Genomic DNA, 12568 nt, shown 5'->3' with positions numbered 1-12568 from the left:
AACAGAGTGCTGTAGCCTCAAAGATAGCCACTTCATCTCTTCCTACCATTCAATGGGCAAGACAAAACAGGGAATTCAGAGCACCTGGATAGAAACTGAGAGGACACAAACATTCAGCAGCCCCCTGCACGTGATTCTGAGGCATCACCAGCAGCACCTGGACCATCAGTGTGATGCTGGTTCATCACTAGACCCTGACAGCAGCGCCAGCAGCCAGGTCACGGGTGGGTCTGTTGCCCAGAAGAGCAGGACCCACATCACAGCTACTTGTGTCTCCTACCTGCACCTTCTCTCTTTAGCTGCTTAGAAAGAGAAACAAGGGTTTCTCCTGCAAGGTTAAGGTAGCTGACACAGTAAGATCTGGGAAGCTTAGTTCAACTCATTGCTTCCTGTAAGATAAAAACATCTCTTTTGTGTAAGAGCACAACAGGCTATTTTTGCCCACAGCTTGTGGCCCCACTGTATAAATCTTATGACTTTATAAAAATCATTCTTCTGGTTTGCTAAGTGTGACATTACTTCTCCCTTTGTGACGAGGGAAACCTACCTCATTATAAGATCCACAGGCATTTTGTTACACGTTTTCAGCTACTCTCAAGGCAAAAAGTGCCTTTTGCTCCCCTACAAGTCACATCTGCTGAGCAGCACTGCATGGCCCCTTATGTCTAGTCTCAAGCACCCGTTACTGTAATCTATCTCACAGACAAACTTTTCCCTGCACTGGAGGTACTCACACAACTATGTTAAGCATTTCACCACGCTTCTTTAATCACATTTAAGTAAGGAGTCCAGAAAAGTTCTGACTCACACAGGAGATTGATATGGCTGTCAGCACCACTTCTGGCTGTGCAATCCAGCTCTCCCTTCTGCCCCACCTATGCAATGACTGAATTTTCGTAAGGCACAGATGGTTTATTTTTTCAGCCTATGTTCTAGTCAGTGGGAAGAAGTAGGTTTCTGCAAACCTGCCTGAAACAGCTGAAATATCCCTCTCCTTTCCTGATTCCGAGGGGTAACACATTGCCTATTTGCAAAGCCTGAAGCAAGGTTCAGAGCATTTATACAATTTTATAACTGTACTCTGCTCTCAAGCAGATCCTGATGGCTGCCACTGGCTTTAAAAAATACTAGCCACCTCATATATATATATACCTCATGACAGACAGTAGAATTTTTGCAACATGTACATGCGTACAAACCAACATAAATACATTCTAAATTTCAGCCAGTTACTCTGATGTGAGGAGGGAGGAAAGATTAGGAATGATAGATTTCAAACTGACACCCACTCTCAAATACCTCTATCTTAGGCCCTAAATTTTGAAGTCCAAAGATTGCTTAGGCTTCTAGCAGTTTCCCAAATCCCTTTAATTCTGTCAGGTTGCTTTTGCTTTCCTCTGCTGCTCGAGACACTGCGTCCTTCTCACTGCCTGCCTGACCCCTTCTCAAAAACTCTAGCATCTTTAATGGGCAGGCTAATGATGACAGCCAGCACTACAGGATTCCTAGATGTTGTGGGTTTTGTTTGCCTTTTTTTAAATAAGAAAAATGGGAAGAGCCATCAAAACTTTAATCCCATTATCCTACTAGTTCATTGCATTGAAATACCTTATTATTTTCCCATCAGAACACTTTAGATCTTTGAATAACATAGGGATAGATAAAGAGATATACGAACTCCGACGTGCTTCAAGTAAATTATAGTTTTAATGTTGACATGGGGATCTTGTGTAATGTTTGCCCTCAAGCAAGCAAGCAATCAGGCTACCTGAAAAACAAGTCAATTGCTCCAGTTACTGTCCTATTTTGAGAACATACTCAGTAAACAATACATTTGGTCAAGACAAACTGATGATTTATCAAACTAAGCAAGACAAGGAAAATGCAGACAAAATGATTATCAATACAGTATACAATATATGCATATTCTTCTGATAAGATTTTTTTTTTCTTTTTCCCTGGGTTACCAGTATAGGAAAATAGTTGCATCAGCAGCTCACAGAACTGAAATATCTATCTTGCTGTTAAGCATATCTGGGAAAGAAATTACTAGTCAAGCCTCCCATGGTTAGACAATACACGTCACGTGGCAGCTGTTGGTTTCATCCAGAAATAGGGTGCTGAAGACATCATTAAAAAAGGTAGGGTGGTACTTGCAAGCTCTATCACAGTCAGGATTGAAGTTCACCTCCAGAATCTGAGGCTGCATAATTCTTTTCCCTGTCAAGGGGAACACAAACATTACCTCTTAATACAAGATGCACAGAGCTCCTGAACCACTACCTGTCTTTAAGTCGAAGATTATAAAAAAATGACTGGAAAAGCCATCTTTTATGACACAAGGTGGCATGCCAGTGTTTGTTATTTCAGTGTGTTTTGGGTTTGTTTTTTTTTTTTTTCATGAGGGACAGAGGTCTGTGCTACCATCATTATGCAGAGGACAATTATCCAACAGTTGTAGAATGGTTTAGGTTGGAAGGGACCTCAAAGCCCATCCAGCTGCAACCCCCGGACACCTCCCACCAGATCAGGCTGCTCATGGCCCCATCCAACCTGGCCTTGAACACCTCCAGGGATGGGGTATCCACAGCCTCCCTGGGCAACATCTGCCAGTGCCACACCACTCTTGTGGTGAAGAATTTCTTCCTAATGTCTAATCTAAATCTTCCCCTTTCCAATTTAAAGCCATTCCCCCTCATCCTGTCACTACATGCCTTTATAAAAAGTCCCTCCCTAGCTCTCCTGCAGGCCCCCCTCAGGTTCTGGAAGGTCACTATAAGGTCTCCCCAGAGCCTTTTCTTCTCCAGGCTGAACAACCCCAACTCTCTCAGCCTCTCCTCATAGCAGAAGTGCTCCTGCCCTCCGATCATCTTTGTGGCCCTTCTCTGGACCTGTTCCAACAGTTCCCTATCCTGCTTATGTTAGGGATTCCAGAACTGGGCACAATACTCCAGGTTTTGCAAGCCCTATGCTAATCCAATGCCTTATTTAGAACAAAAATTTGCAGTAATTTAATAGGATCTCCCTGTCTTGCTTGACTGTCTGAAACATCTTCCAGAAAACTCTGCTTCTCCTTTCACGTTTCAGTACAAACCTTCCTTTCTTAAAGCTCCTGGATATCTACCTTTCTAGTTCTAGCTGTCCTGTTCCTTTACACTTCACCCACTCCCACCTGCCACATCATCTCAGTCCTAGAAGGAGGTCAGGAATTTCATTTTCTCTTAAAACTTTATGAGTAGAGTTCAGAGCTCAGAATCAAATGCATTCTGCGCTATAAGAAACAAATGATGTTATTTCCTGTCTAGTGGTGAGATTGTAAGTATGGGTACAAGCTTCTGATGCACAGGTAAACCATGCTCTGCTCTGCACAGAAGCAAGTAACCTATTTGTCCTAGCAACCTACAGCACCACAGCCGCAGTTTCATACCCCGTGTACCATCTTCAAAAAGCTACGGACCCGTGCAGCCCATGTTCAGCCAGGGCTGTAATGTGAAGTCAGTCCTTTTACCACAATAGTTTCTGTCCAGCTCATAATATCAGCAAGTTGTTTTGCCTCTCCCATCCAAGAGAACTCAGTGACAGGTGAAAGAGCATTCAACGTGGATGTAGCAGGCCCAAATTCAAACACTTGCTCCACCTGATCTGAACAGCAAAGGCTTGATTCTATGCCTCCTATTTCTCAATCATTTCCCTCCATAAAAGTGATTCAGTATTTACAGAACCAGCCACTGCAGCTGGGGCACCACCAAACACAGATCATCTAATCACTCCTCTGGCAAACCTGGGTAGAGGAATTCCCTGTGTCCCAGGAATCACAGTGTCACAAGAGAGTACATTCAGTCCTGTTCTGTACTCATCCAGCAGTCCTTTTTGTATTGGTGCCTCTGCTGCATTTCCACCCATAAGAGACACTTCTCTGGGCTGAGCACAGTTACAGAACATTTTTGAGCCTCCTGGTGAGATAAAGAATTCACCCTGTCTGGCAAAGTCTGCTGCCAGTCCTCCACACCTGGCTAGAAGAAAGGCTGCAGGCTGTGACGCATGTTGTGGCACTAACATGCCACAGTTTCACATACTTGTCCTTGCAGAGACTTTGCAACAACTGAGGACATCAACAGTGCTGCAATGGTGAATGTGGTCCCTTCCCTGTTTTAATACATAACTGTGCAATGAAGACACTAGGCCAAGTCTGGAAGCCACAGGAAGACATCTCCTTAAGGCTTTCATAAAGAGACAGGTATTTCAGACATTCTCTCACCATAAATGGGAAAGAAAACTTGCTGCTGGCAGAGTGACTAGATTGCTGTAAAGCTGGGGGCAGTTTGTGTGTGTTTTTTTTGTGTTTAACAGAGAATGGCAGTAGCAGGGGCACAAAGGAAGCAAGGACTCGGCCAAGCACAGTTAACAGCTCCCTCATCGTTACTGTTAACCAGCATGGCAGATGCTAACCTCACATATCTGCAACAGCAGATAGGCTTTGGTGTCACTGGGAGGCACAGAGCATGCAGCTCACACTGCCTGAGAAACAGTGAGAGCTGATCCAGAAGAAAAACTTCTGAAAAAGTGTGCAAATATTAAGAAGTCAACATACAAAGAAATGAGCTTCTCACCATCTCTGCTGGTGTCCCACTTAAGCATTAAGTCAATGGCATATATTGCTCTTGATGATGGATAATCACAGATGCCAAGAGGTGCAGGTTTAGCTGAAGCAACTTGGAACAGTTCAGCAAATGCCTTAAAAATATTTCCCTAATAATAGAAAAAAAAGAAGTCACTGAATAAGGAGCGAGGTCCTGTAAAAGCAATAAACATGTTTTTAATCACTGAATGCATGTTTTTTAAAAGTTTGTATGAATTACAGTAGCCAAACAAAAATCTGTACTCTATTAGCTTATAAATGTGTATTTAGACCTAAAGACAATACAGTGAAAGTGCTGAGCCCTCAGCAATATCCAATAACTTTTCTAAGAAGCAAACCAGCACTAAGGAAATCTTGAAATAGGGCATGTAGTATTAGAATGAAGACCTTTCTCAGGCATTATGCAGAGTACTGCACTTATGTGTAGAGGAGGGAAAAAGAAAACCCAGGAGAGTTCTGTGAACATCAGCAGTACAACTGCGAAGTTCTGACTTTTCCCTGCCTATTAAGCTGTATTCTAGCTTTGTTTTGTTTTGTTCTGCAATGAAAAGCCTTCTACCCAGTAACACCACCTGTGGTTGTGGGGACATGGAGATTTGAAGAACAAACTGCATTTGTATTTTGAGAAACAAGCAGATATCCAATGTGGAAGTGAAATAAAACAGAAAGAACATACAGGTGTGACTTTTGGCACTGAGTTTATAGTGCAGTTAACCCACTCCTTCAGCAAATGAAAAGATGATGTAATGATTCCTACTGTGCACACAGTGCTGCTGTGGGTAACCTACAGCACGTATTTTGATTCGTCTCTTTCCATCCCTTGTAGTCTGTTCCATACTACTTTAGAGCTAATGTTGCAAAACCTGTCATGCTTTGAGTATCACTGATTGGATATGAGGTTCTAGTTAAAACTGATGTAAATTGATTTACGGAAATCAACGCACACTTGTGTGATTTATTCACTTTTGAAAGCATACGCACATAAAAATGGTCAGCTACCATTAATTTTGCATCTTCTAGCTGCTGATAAATATGGAGAAATGCAACAATTCAGTTTTCTGAAACATCTCCTGACATTCAGCTTTTTCTTGCAAGCATGAATTACAGGCAAAAAATCAATGAGAAGGACCTCATCTGCCTTCCTGCATGGTTTATGGAATTGTAGTATTTGGAGCCTCTTCTTCACAGATAAAAGATGCCCTAGTATTAGAGAACTGTATGTTTTCTTGTGAAAAGCCATTAGTACAATAACCAGAGACAGGGCTCTGGCCAGCTTGCTAATGCAGAGAAGCTGGAGCAGCAGACAGAAATTCTACACTACAGTCTCAAAGGCAAAATTTAATTTAACAAACAGGGATTCCTACTTACTACTTCAGAGATAATTATGTTGGTGGAGAAGGGGTCTTTAAGAAAAGAGAGAGGATCACCCTAATTTGGTTTCTTTTAATATGCTACAGTATACAAACGCAGCCTCTGCACCACCCAGTCCAGCTGTGGGCAGGGGCAGTGCTTATTTCTCCCAGCCACTTGGGCACATCCTTGTCTTGTGAGCGAGCTTCAGTGCACTGGCATAGCAAGCAAACCTGAAAGCGTATCAGGAGATCTAAAGACCTACAGCGCTGCTTAAAATAGATAAATCAAAACCTGTGAAGCCATTTCACTGAGATGACTATACACTGTAATCTACTTTAGTTTCCTACTTGTTCTGACAGCTCCTTAACTTATTAAGCCATTTGGAATAAAGGAAGCAAGTCTGAATACTTCAGTGGTTCAACTTTTCAGAATCAGTTAATATTCTACTGAGAGGAAGAGTACTGAAGGCTTTGCAAACAATTTTTCAACAGTCAAGTAAGCAACATCTGCAGTGATCACATTTTACATTCTAGACTTCCCTGCCTTTTTACAGGGGAAATACTAAGTCTTCACAACAATAGGCTTCAATTATTGGCAACCTTCTGCAAAAAAGATGGAACTCACAAGAAAAACAGATCCTGCTCTGGAGAGTAGTGAGGACTGGCTTTATTACAAAGTCTGATATAAAGAATTCTCATAGTACAATAATGAAAAAATTCTCAAATGCTAACTACATAGCGTTTGAGAAGGAATTCTGCTAAGTTAATAAATGCTCTAAATTAAAGGTTGATGTTTGTTGTCCTTTGTGGAACTTACACACGTTAAGTATGTGTTATGAGGAAAAACCACAACATTTTTGGAAAAGCTAGTTTGCTGAGTAAAATGAGATCCATGAAAATTTATACAAGAAAGATGAATTGCTGACTTACCTGTACTGTTGCCCATGGATATTCAGGATATTGTTTTTCAAACAGAGGAATAAATTCTTCGCAGTGTACCTACAACAGTTTAGCAACAAAGACTGTTTGGGCTGGAAGTGACTGAGCAACCAGATGACAAGAGACTTGGACACTGAATATTTTTTGCCATTCACACAAACCAATACTTGCTGAATACTTTCCTTGTTACAAAAGACCACATAGCAGTCTTTGACAGTGAGTAACTTCCATTTTAATAACTCTTTTACTCATCTGTCAATGTGGGTTACATTCAGGATGTAAGTTTGTGTTACCTTCTAGAATCACAGATGATTAATGGAGAAGAGGGTGAAGTATCTAGGATAGGACCTAGGGTACTTCCAACACACTGCTCATTGAAGTGGATGTGAAACAGATTATTTGTCAACAGTCACAAAGGAGGTACTGGAAGTTTTTCTAACAATGGAAAGGTGAAGGAATATTTTGGACTGTTTTCTCACCTGTTTTAATGTTACACCAGGAGCATAATTCATAACTGTGAAATGCTTCTCATAGTCATCCAAGTCATCAAGTGAAAATGCCCTAAGGAATAAAACCATTACTTATTTTCCAAGGTATCAGATTTAAATCTAGGCCCACCCACACACTAATGAGAGGAATGTAATTACCTGTTCGAAAAGCGCAGCCAGAATACATCATAAACAAACAACTTGAGTGGTTTTACAGATCGCAGCAATACAACATAACGGATGTCAAATTTAACCATCCCCACGTCTTCTCGGTGAAACAAGACTGGATTCTCAATATATTTGCACACGACCTGCAACAAAGCAAAAACACTCAGTAAATATAATCCAACTGAAATGAAAACAAAGTGTCACTGGATCTCAATGATTTAAGGTCTCCTTCTGTGCGCTCCAGTTTTTCTTTAGGAATGTACATGAATACACAATGTTGTTATGCAAATAGGTACCTTTTATCTAACCCAAACATCACATGGGGAAAGGGGAGGCAGAATTAACTCATTTTTAGAAATGAAAAAATTAATTTTATTTATAATTTCCATGACCTTGTTGTTTTGAGCTAGAAATGTGAAGCAATTCTTTGTGCATTTCTTCATTCCAGAAAATACACGCAGTCCACACACCAACAGAAATAATGCTGAAGCGACACTCTGATGTATGACTGCATATTGCAGACTCCCTGTAAAAAGCTCCATGAGTCATCTATTGTTGGCAAAGGCAGTAGTTTGTGTCACTGAGCAGAGCTGTGGATCAGCAATAATGATCAACCAGGGGACAGAAGCAATAATGTTCCAAAATTTATGACCAATGCTATCTATAGCTGATGTATGTTTATCTGCAGTCTGAGGATTAGCATTAAAGCAGCACCACACTGGAGCACTCAATACTGTCAGGCCAAGTTTTATTTTTTGAGTAAGAAAACACCAGGCTCTCTGCAACAAAGGAAGCTGACCAATTTGAATTGGGATCAATTGTGAATTGATTGAAGCTGTATGCTTACAGCTTGCATACAATTTTTGAAGTATATACATTTCCTTCTTTGTATTTTTAGACCTCCTTCTATGAAGCAGGTTCTTTGGCTCTCCCTTTTAAATAACACTCAAACCCATGCTTTCTAACCTTTGGGCTGCTTTCCCTATGCCTGATGATATTGTTAAGGCTGTTGGTGATGTGGGTATCCAGGCTTCTGGCCAAGTTCCATGGCTTGCATATCCAGTGGTTATCTTCTCCTCTGAGAACAAAAGGGAGAGAAGCCAACACCTGTTAAGTATCCACCTCATTCATCTGTCTGAACATCTGCTTGAACTGATCGTTGTACTCCCCTGGAGATATACTGTATAGCTGTCGGCTACAGTGCAAGAACTAAGGACTTTTGACTGACAGATGGGAGCAGTAGGCCTTCAGGTGTAAAGGGGAGAAAAGGCAGCAGTAGCTTTCACTGATCTTTTCAGCTAAGGCCTAGCATGCTCTCAACGTTTACTTCCTTCTTCTGCATCTGACTCCTTCAGAAGGGGAGAACAGCCCATCAACAAGACAGCATCATCATGAAAACACACAGGTCATGGCGTGGAAGGCATTCTGCCAGGAGTTTGAGAACATTCTGGCAATCATGCAATTTTCAAAACTGATTTCCTAATAACAACTGCAAATCATTTATACTAAAAAGACACCATCACACAATATCTTGACAGTTCATACTGCAAGAAAATGAAAGCACACCACCATTTTCTTACGTTCTAGTAACTAGTCACCTCAAGGGTCTTTGAAATATCTTTGAAGAAAACAGGCAACATGCTGCTCTTTCAATACATCTTTCGAAGTAAGGGAAGGGTGACACTTGTTGCTTTCCTCTCATGATTAAAGCATTCTGAGAAACTTCATGAGCTTCATGACAAACAGCATAAACTGAGCTGCAGTTAGTGGTGTTAAGACAGTCTAGTTTGTCTGTTTGAAACCTCCTGTCCGCTCCGTGCCATTCCCTACATACATATTGCATTCATGGTCAATCCTTGGTATTAAAAGGAATTAAACCTCCAAACACGAGGATACATGGAAGGAGTGCTCTCTCCTGGTTGTGTCAGTCAACAACAGACTATGTAGAGCAAAGAAGGACTAAATGAAACACCTGGCAGGTGGCATCATAAGCCAGCTTCACCAAAGAAGCAACTTTTCAACCAGAAGACTCTATTCCAGGCATAAGAGGTTCTTCTACTAGCAGCACCTAATGCTCTCTTTAACTCTCCTAGCAAGAAGAAGAAAAATCTTAAGTTTCCATCCACTCCAATGCAGCCGCAGCAGCAGAAAGAATGTGTATTTAAAACCCTAAAGCTCCACAACTGCTTTAGACTAACACTAAAACTAAAATTTACTTTCACAACCTTACAGAACCCAAGTACTTTAAACATTTTCCACTTTGCCTTAAATGCAAGAACAACTGCTACTGATTGCCCCTCAAAAAAACCCCAACATTTGTTGTAAACACATTTTGATCCTTTGCAGATCTGTTAAATACAAGAGGTAAGATTTTGACTAGACAAAAAAACAGCTTCAAATCCACATTCAAGTCATGGTGAAGTTTCTGTGTTTCAAAATGCATTGCTTAACTACTCTTAAAGAAAATGCCTAAAAACATCACAGTTTCCAGGTAAAATTAATTTGAACATAAATGCAGCACAGCAAAAGCAAACTCAAGGTGGCAAAACCAGCTGCCAAACCCAAAATGCAGGCTTTGAGAGAAGTGGTATCAAGAAAGCACAAACAAGTAGAAACACAAGCCACCTTCTGTCACGTTGCTGAAAGTAGCTGATGAACTGAGGCAATTCTGTCTGCAGGTTAAAAGTACGAGGCAACCATTTTGGCCCATCTGGTCCTCCAGCTCTTCTGGAGATCGATGCCAAGCAGTCTTTGACAGTCAGGAGGTTCTCGCATGGGAACTGATTCAGCATTACCTCAGGCCTTTCCTCACTTAGCTTCCTACAAAACAGAGAAGTTGCTGGGTGAAGGAGGAAGGTTGGAGAGGTCCTTTGGAACAGTCGTTAGAGCAACAAAAGAACTTATATTATCAGGGGAACAATTGCAACCTATAATCTTTGAAGTGTGAGAAGTTGTAGAGGATGTCTGCTTCTTTCTCATTGTCTGTGAACACAAAACGGGGATGTGTCACGTTGTTGAGGACTTGCTGAATATCTGTGAAAACCCTAAAAGAAGAAAAAGGCATATGAAGAAAAATGTCAGTTTGGTTTCTGAAACTGATCAACTCTTGCTTGAACAAGAACAACTAAGTGTTAAAAGCTTGGCTTCTTACAAGAATTATGTTTTACCAATATATGCTACCTGTGACACTCCCTTGTTAAGCCACAAAGGCATTTTAAACTGAATTGGTAGACCTAGAAAAAATGTGTTTTGAGACACAAATCTCCAAGATAGCTTAGGTCCTCCAACTTTCACAAAAACAGCAATTCAGAAGACAGCAACTAAGTCCCCAAAAGAGAAATGCTAGTATGAATTCAACATTCTACATGGAAGAGTGCCTGAGCAAGAGAGACCTTGTAAATGCTTCCATTGCTGGAAGAAGCCTAAAAGTAAGCCTACTGCCAATCCATGAGAAAGAAATTCCCAGGAAACTTGGTCAGTTTCAGAAGACTATTCTAATTTGTTCAGAACTTCACACACACGGACATTTCCAAACAATCAAAACATATGAAAGTACGTACATACTTTAGGCTTAATACAAAGCCCATCCCATCCCACAAAAAAAACCCCCCACATTAAAACCCCAATTCAAACCTAATACACATTACAGAACATAGCTAAGAATGAGATGTTGTATATCTTAGGACTTCCCCCTAATTAAAATATCTCAAATAAAGCCAGCTTGCACTTCAGTAAGTGAGTTGGTTATCTAACATGCTAACATAGGAAGATAGCAATATGCGGTATTTTGATGATTTTACAGCTTAAAGTGAGATTACTTAATTCACATTCAGCATGATGACTCAGAAAGCTAGATTGACATAGAAGAACAGTTCTCATGGTTAAGTAAAGACTTAGACTAAGCACCCACTAATTTTTTTTCATGAGAATTCTTCCTCCTCTCCAGATCCTCTCCTTCTCTGCTCCTAACAAAATGGAAGATACAGTCCTCTGAGAGAGACTTCTCTGAAATGATGAATTGTAAAAATAACCCAGTCACAGGGGAAAACATGCTCTCTAAAAAGAAAACTATGCAAGATGTTTTGCATAGCTCCACGCGCGTCACACTACAATGGTCATACTATTTGTGCTGGACCCTAAGACTAAGAGAGATGACTTCACTGTAGATGACAGGAGTCAGGGTGACATCTCCATTGAAAGATATCATCAGTCTTTCCCCACTGTTGCAACACAGAAAAGTTATTATCTCCACACAGCCCTTCCAGCATTACTTTCTGAAACATATGGCTTCTTGGCCTCTCCTTGTAAGTCTGCACGCTAGGGAAAGTACAACACCAAAAAAGTACAACAACAAAACACAGGGGCCAGTACAAATTCTACCAAACCCATTTTTATACAGAAGCTACCCAAATATGCACTGGCTTGGACCAACTTTCAGTCCCTGCTGAAGCAAGAGAGATTCCAAGTGGTGACCTGAATATAAAAGGCCTTATAATGCTGTAACAATGTCTTGGAACATCTAACATTCCCACACAAACACAACAACATATGCAACACGAGAAATACTAGAATTTAAGTTGCTCATACAGTCCCAGATCAGTCCCTTACAAACACATCCCACAAGTTATCATCCCTTATAGACACTAATCCTTTGCAGCAGGATCCAAACTTAGCTAACAGGTCTTAGCAGCAAGAGAATCATCAGATCTACACAATGGATCTATTCTGCTGGTTAGAACCACTCAATAAATGGATGCAGCAACAGTTTGTTGTTTTTCTTTTTTTTCTTTCTTGTGATTAAGCCTCTCCAGCATGGCACTGAAATATTTTGACAACATATTGCACAACTTCTTGTGGCAGAGTGCTGGAATGCTGGCCTTCACGATTCCCAGCTTCCACTCCAGGCTGCTCATCCACCTCAGGAAAGAGGGGAAAAGTAACATAACTAAGGATAGAGCTTTTTACACTCATTCCGAAAAGCA

The 12568-nt window shown here is 40.9% G+C and overlaps 1 protein-coding gene across 1 annotated transcript in view; it reads right to left on the bottom strand.

The window, feature by feature from the left end:
- Window positions 1-85: 85 nt before the first annotated feature.
- Window positions 86-12568, bottom strand: part of TTLL12 (tubulin tyrosine ligase like 12) — a 31636-nt gene continuing 19153 nt past the window's right edge. Inside the window, exons 7-14 of the mRNA XM_009570012.2 lie at window positions 10514-10630; window positions 10212-10406; window positions 8553-8664; window positions 7578-7729; window positions 7410-7491; window positions 6922-6990; window positions 4611-4749; window positions 86-2220 (exon numbers count right to left, since the gene is read on the bottom strand). Coding sequence (XP_009568307.1) covers window positions 2069-2220; window positions 4611-4749; window positions 6922-6990; window positions 7410-7491; window positions 7578-7729; window positions 8553-8664; window positions 10212-10406; window positions 10514-10630 — 1018 coding nt within the window. The 3' untranslated portion in view covers window positions 86-2068. The remainder of the gene's footprint in view (window positions 2221-4610; window positions 4750-6921; window positions 6991-7409; window positions 7492-7577; window positions 7730-8552; window positions 8665-10211; window positions 10407-10513; window positions 10631-12568) is intronic.

Source organism: Cuculus canorus, chromosome 1 (assembly GCF_017976375.1).
Source record: "Cuculus canorus isolate bCucCan1 chromosome 1, bCucCan1.pri, whole genome shotgun sequence".
NCBI classification, from domain to species: Eukaryota; Metazoa; Chordata; class Aves; order Cuculiformes; family Cuculidae; genus Cuculus; species Cuculus canorus.
This window is presented reverse-complemented; position numbering and strand designations above follow the sequence as displayed.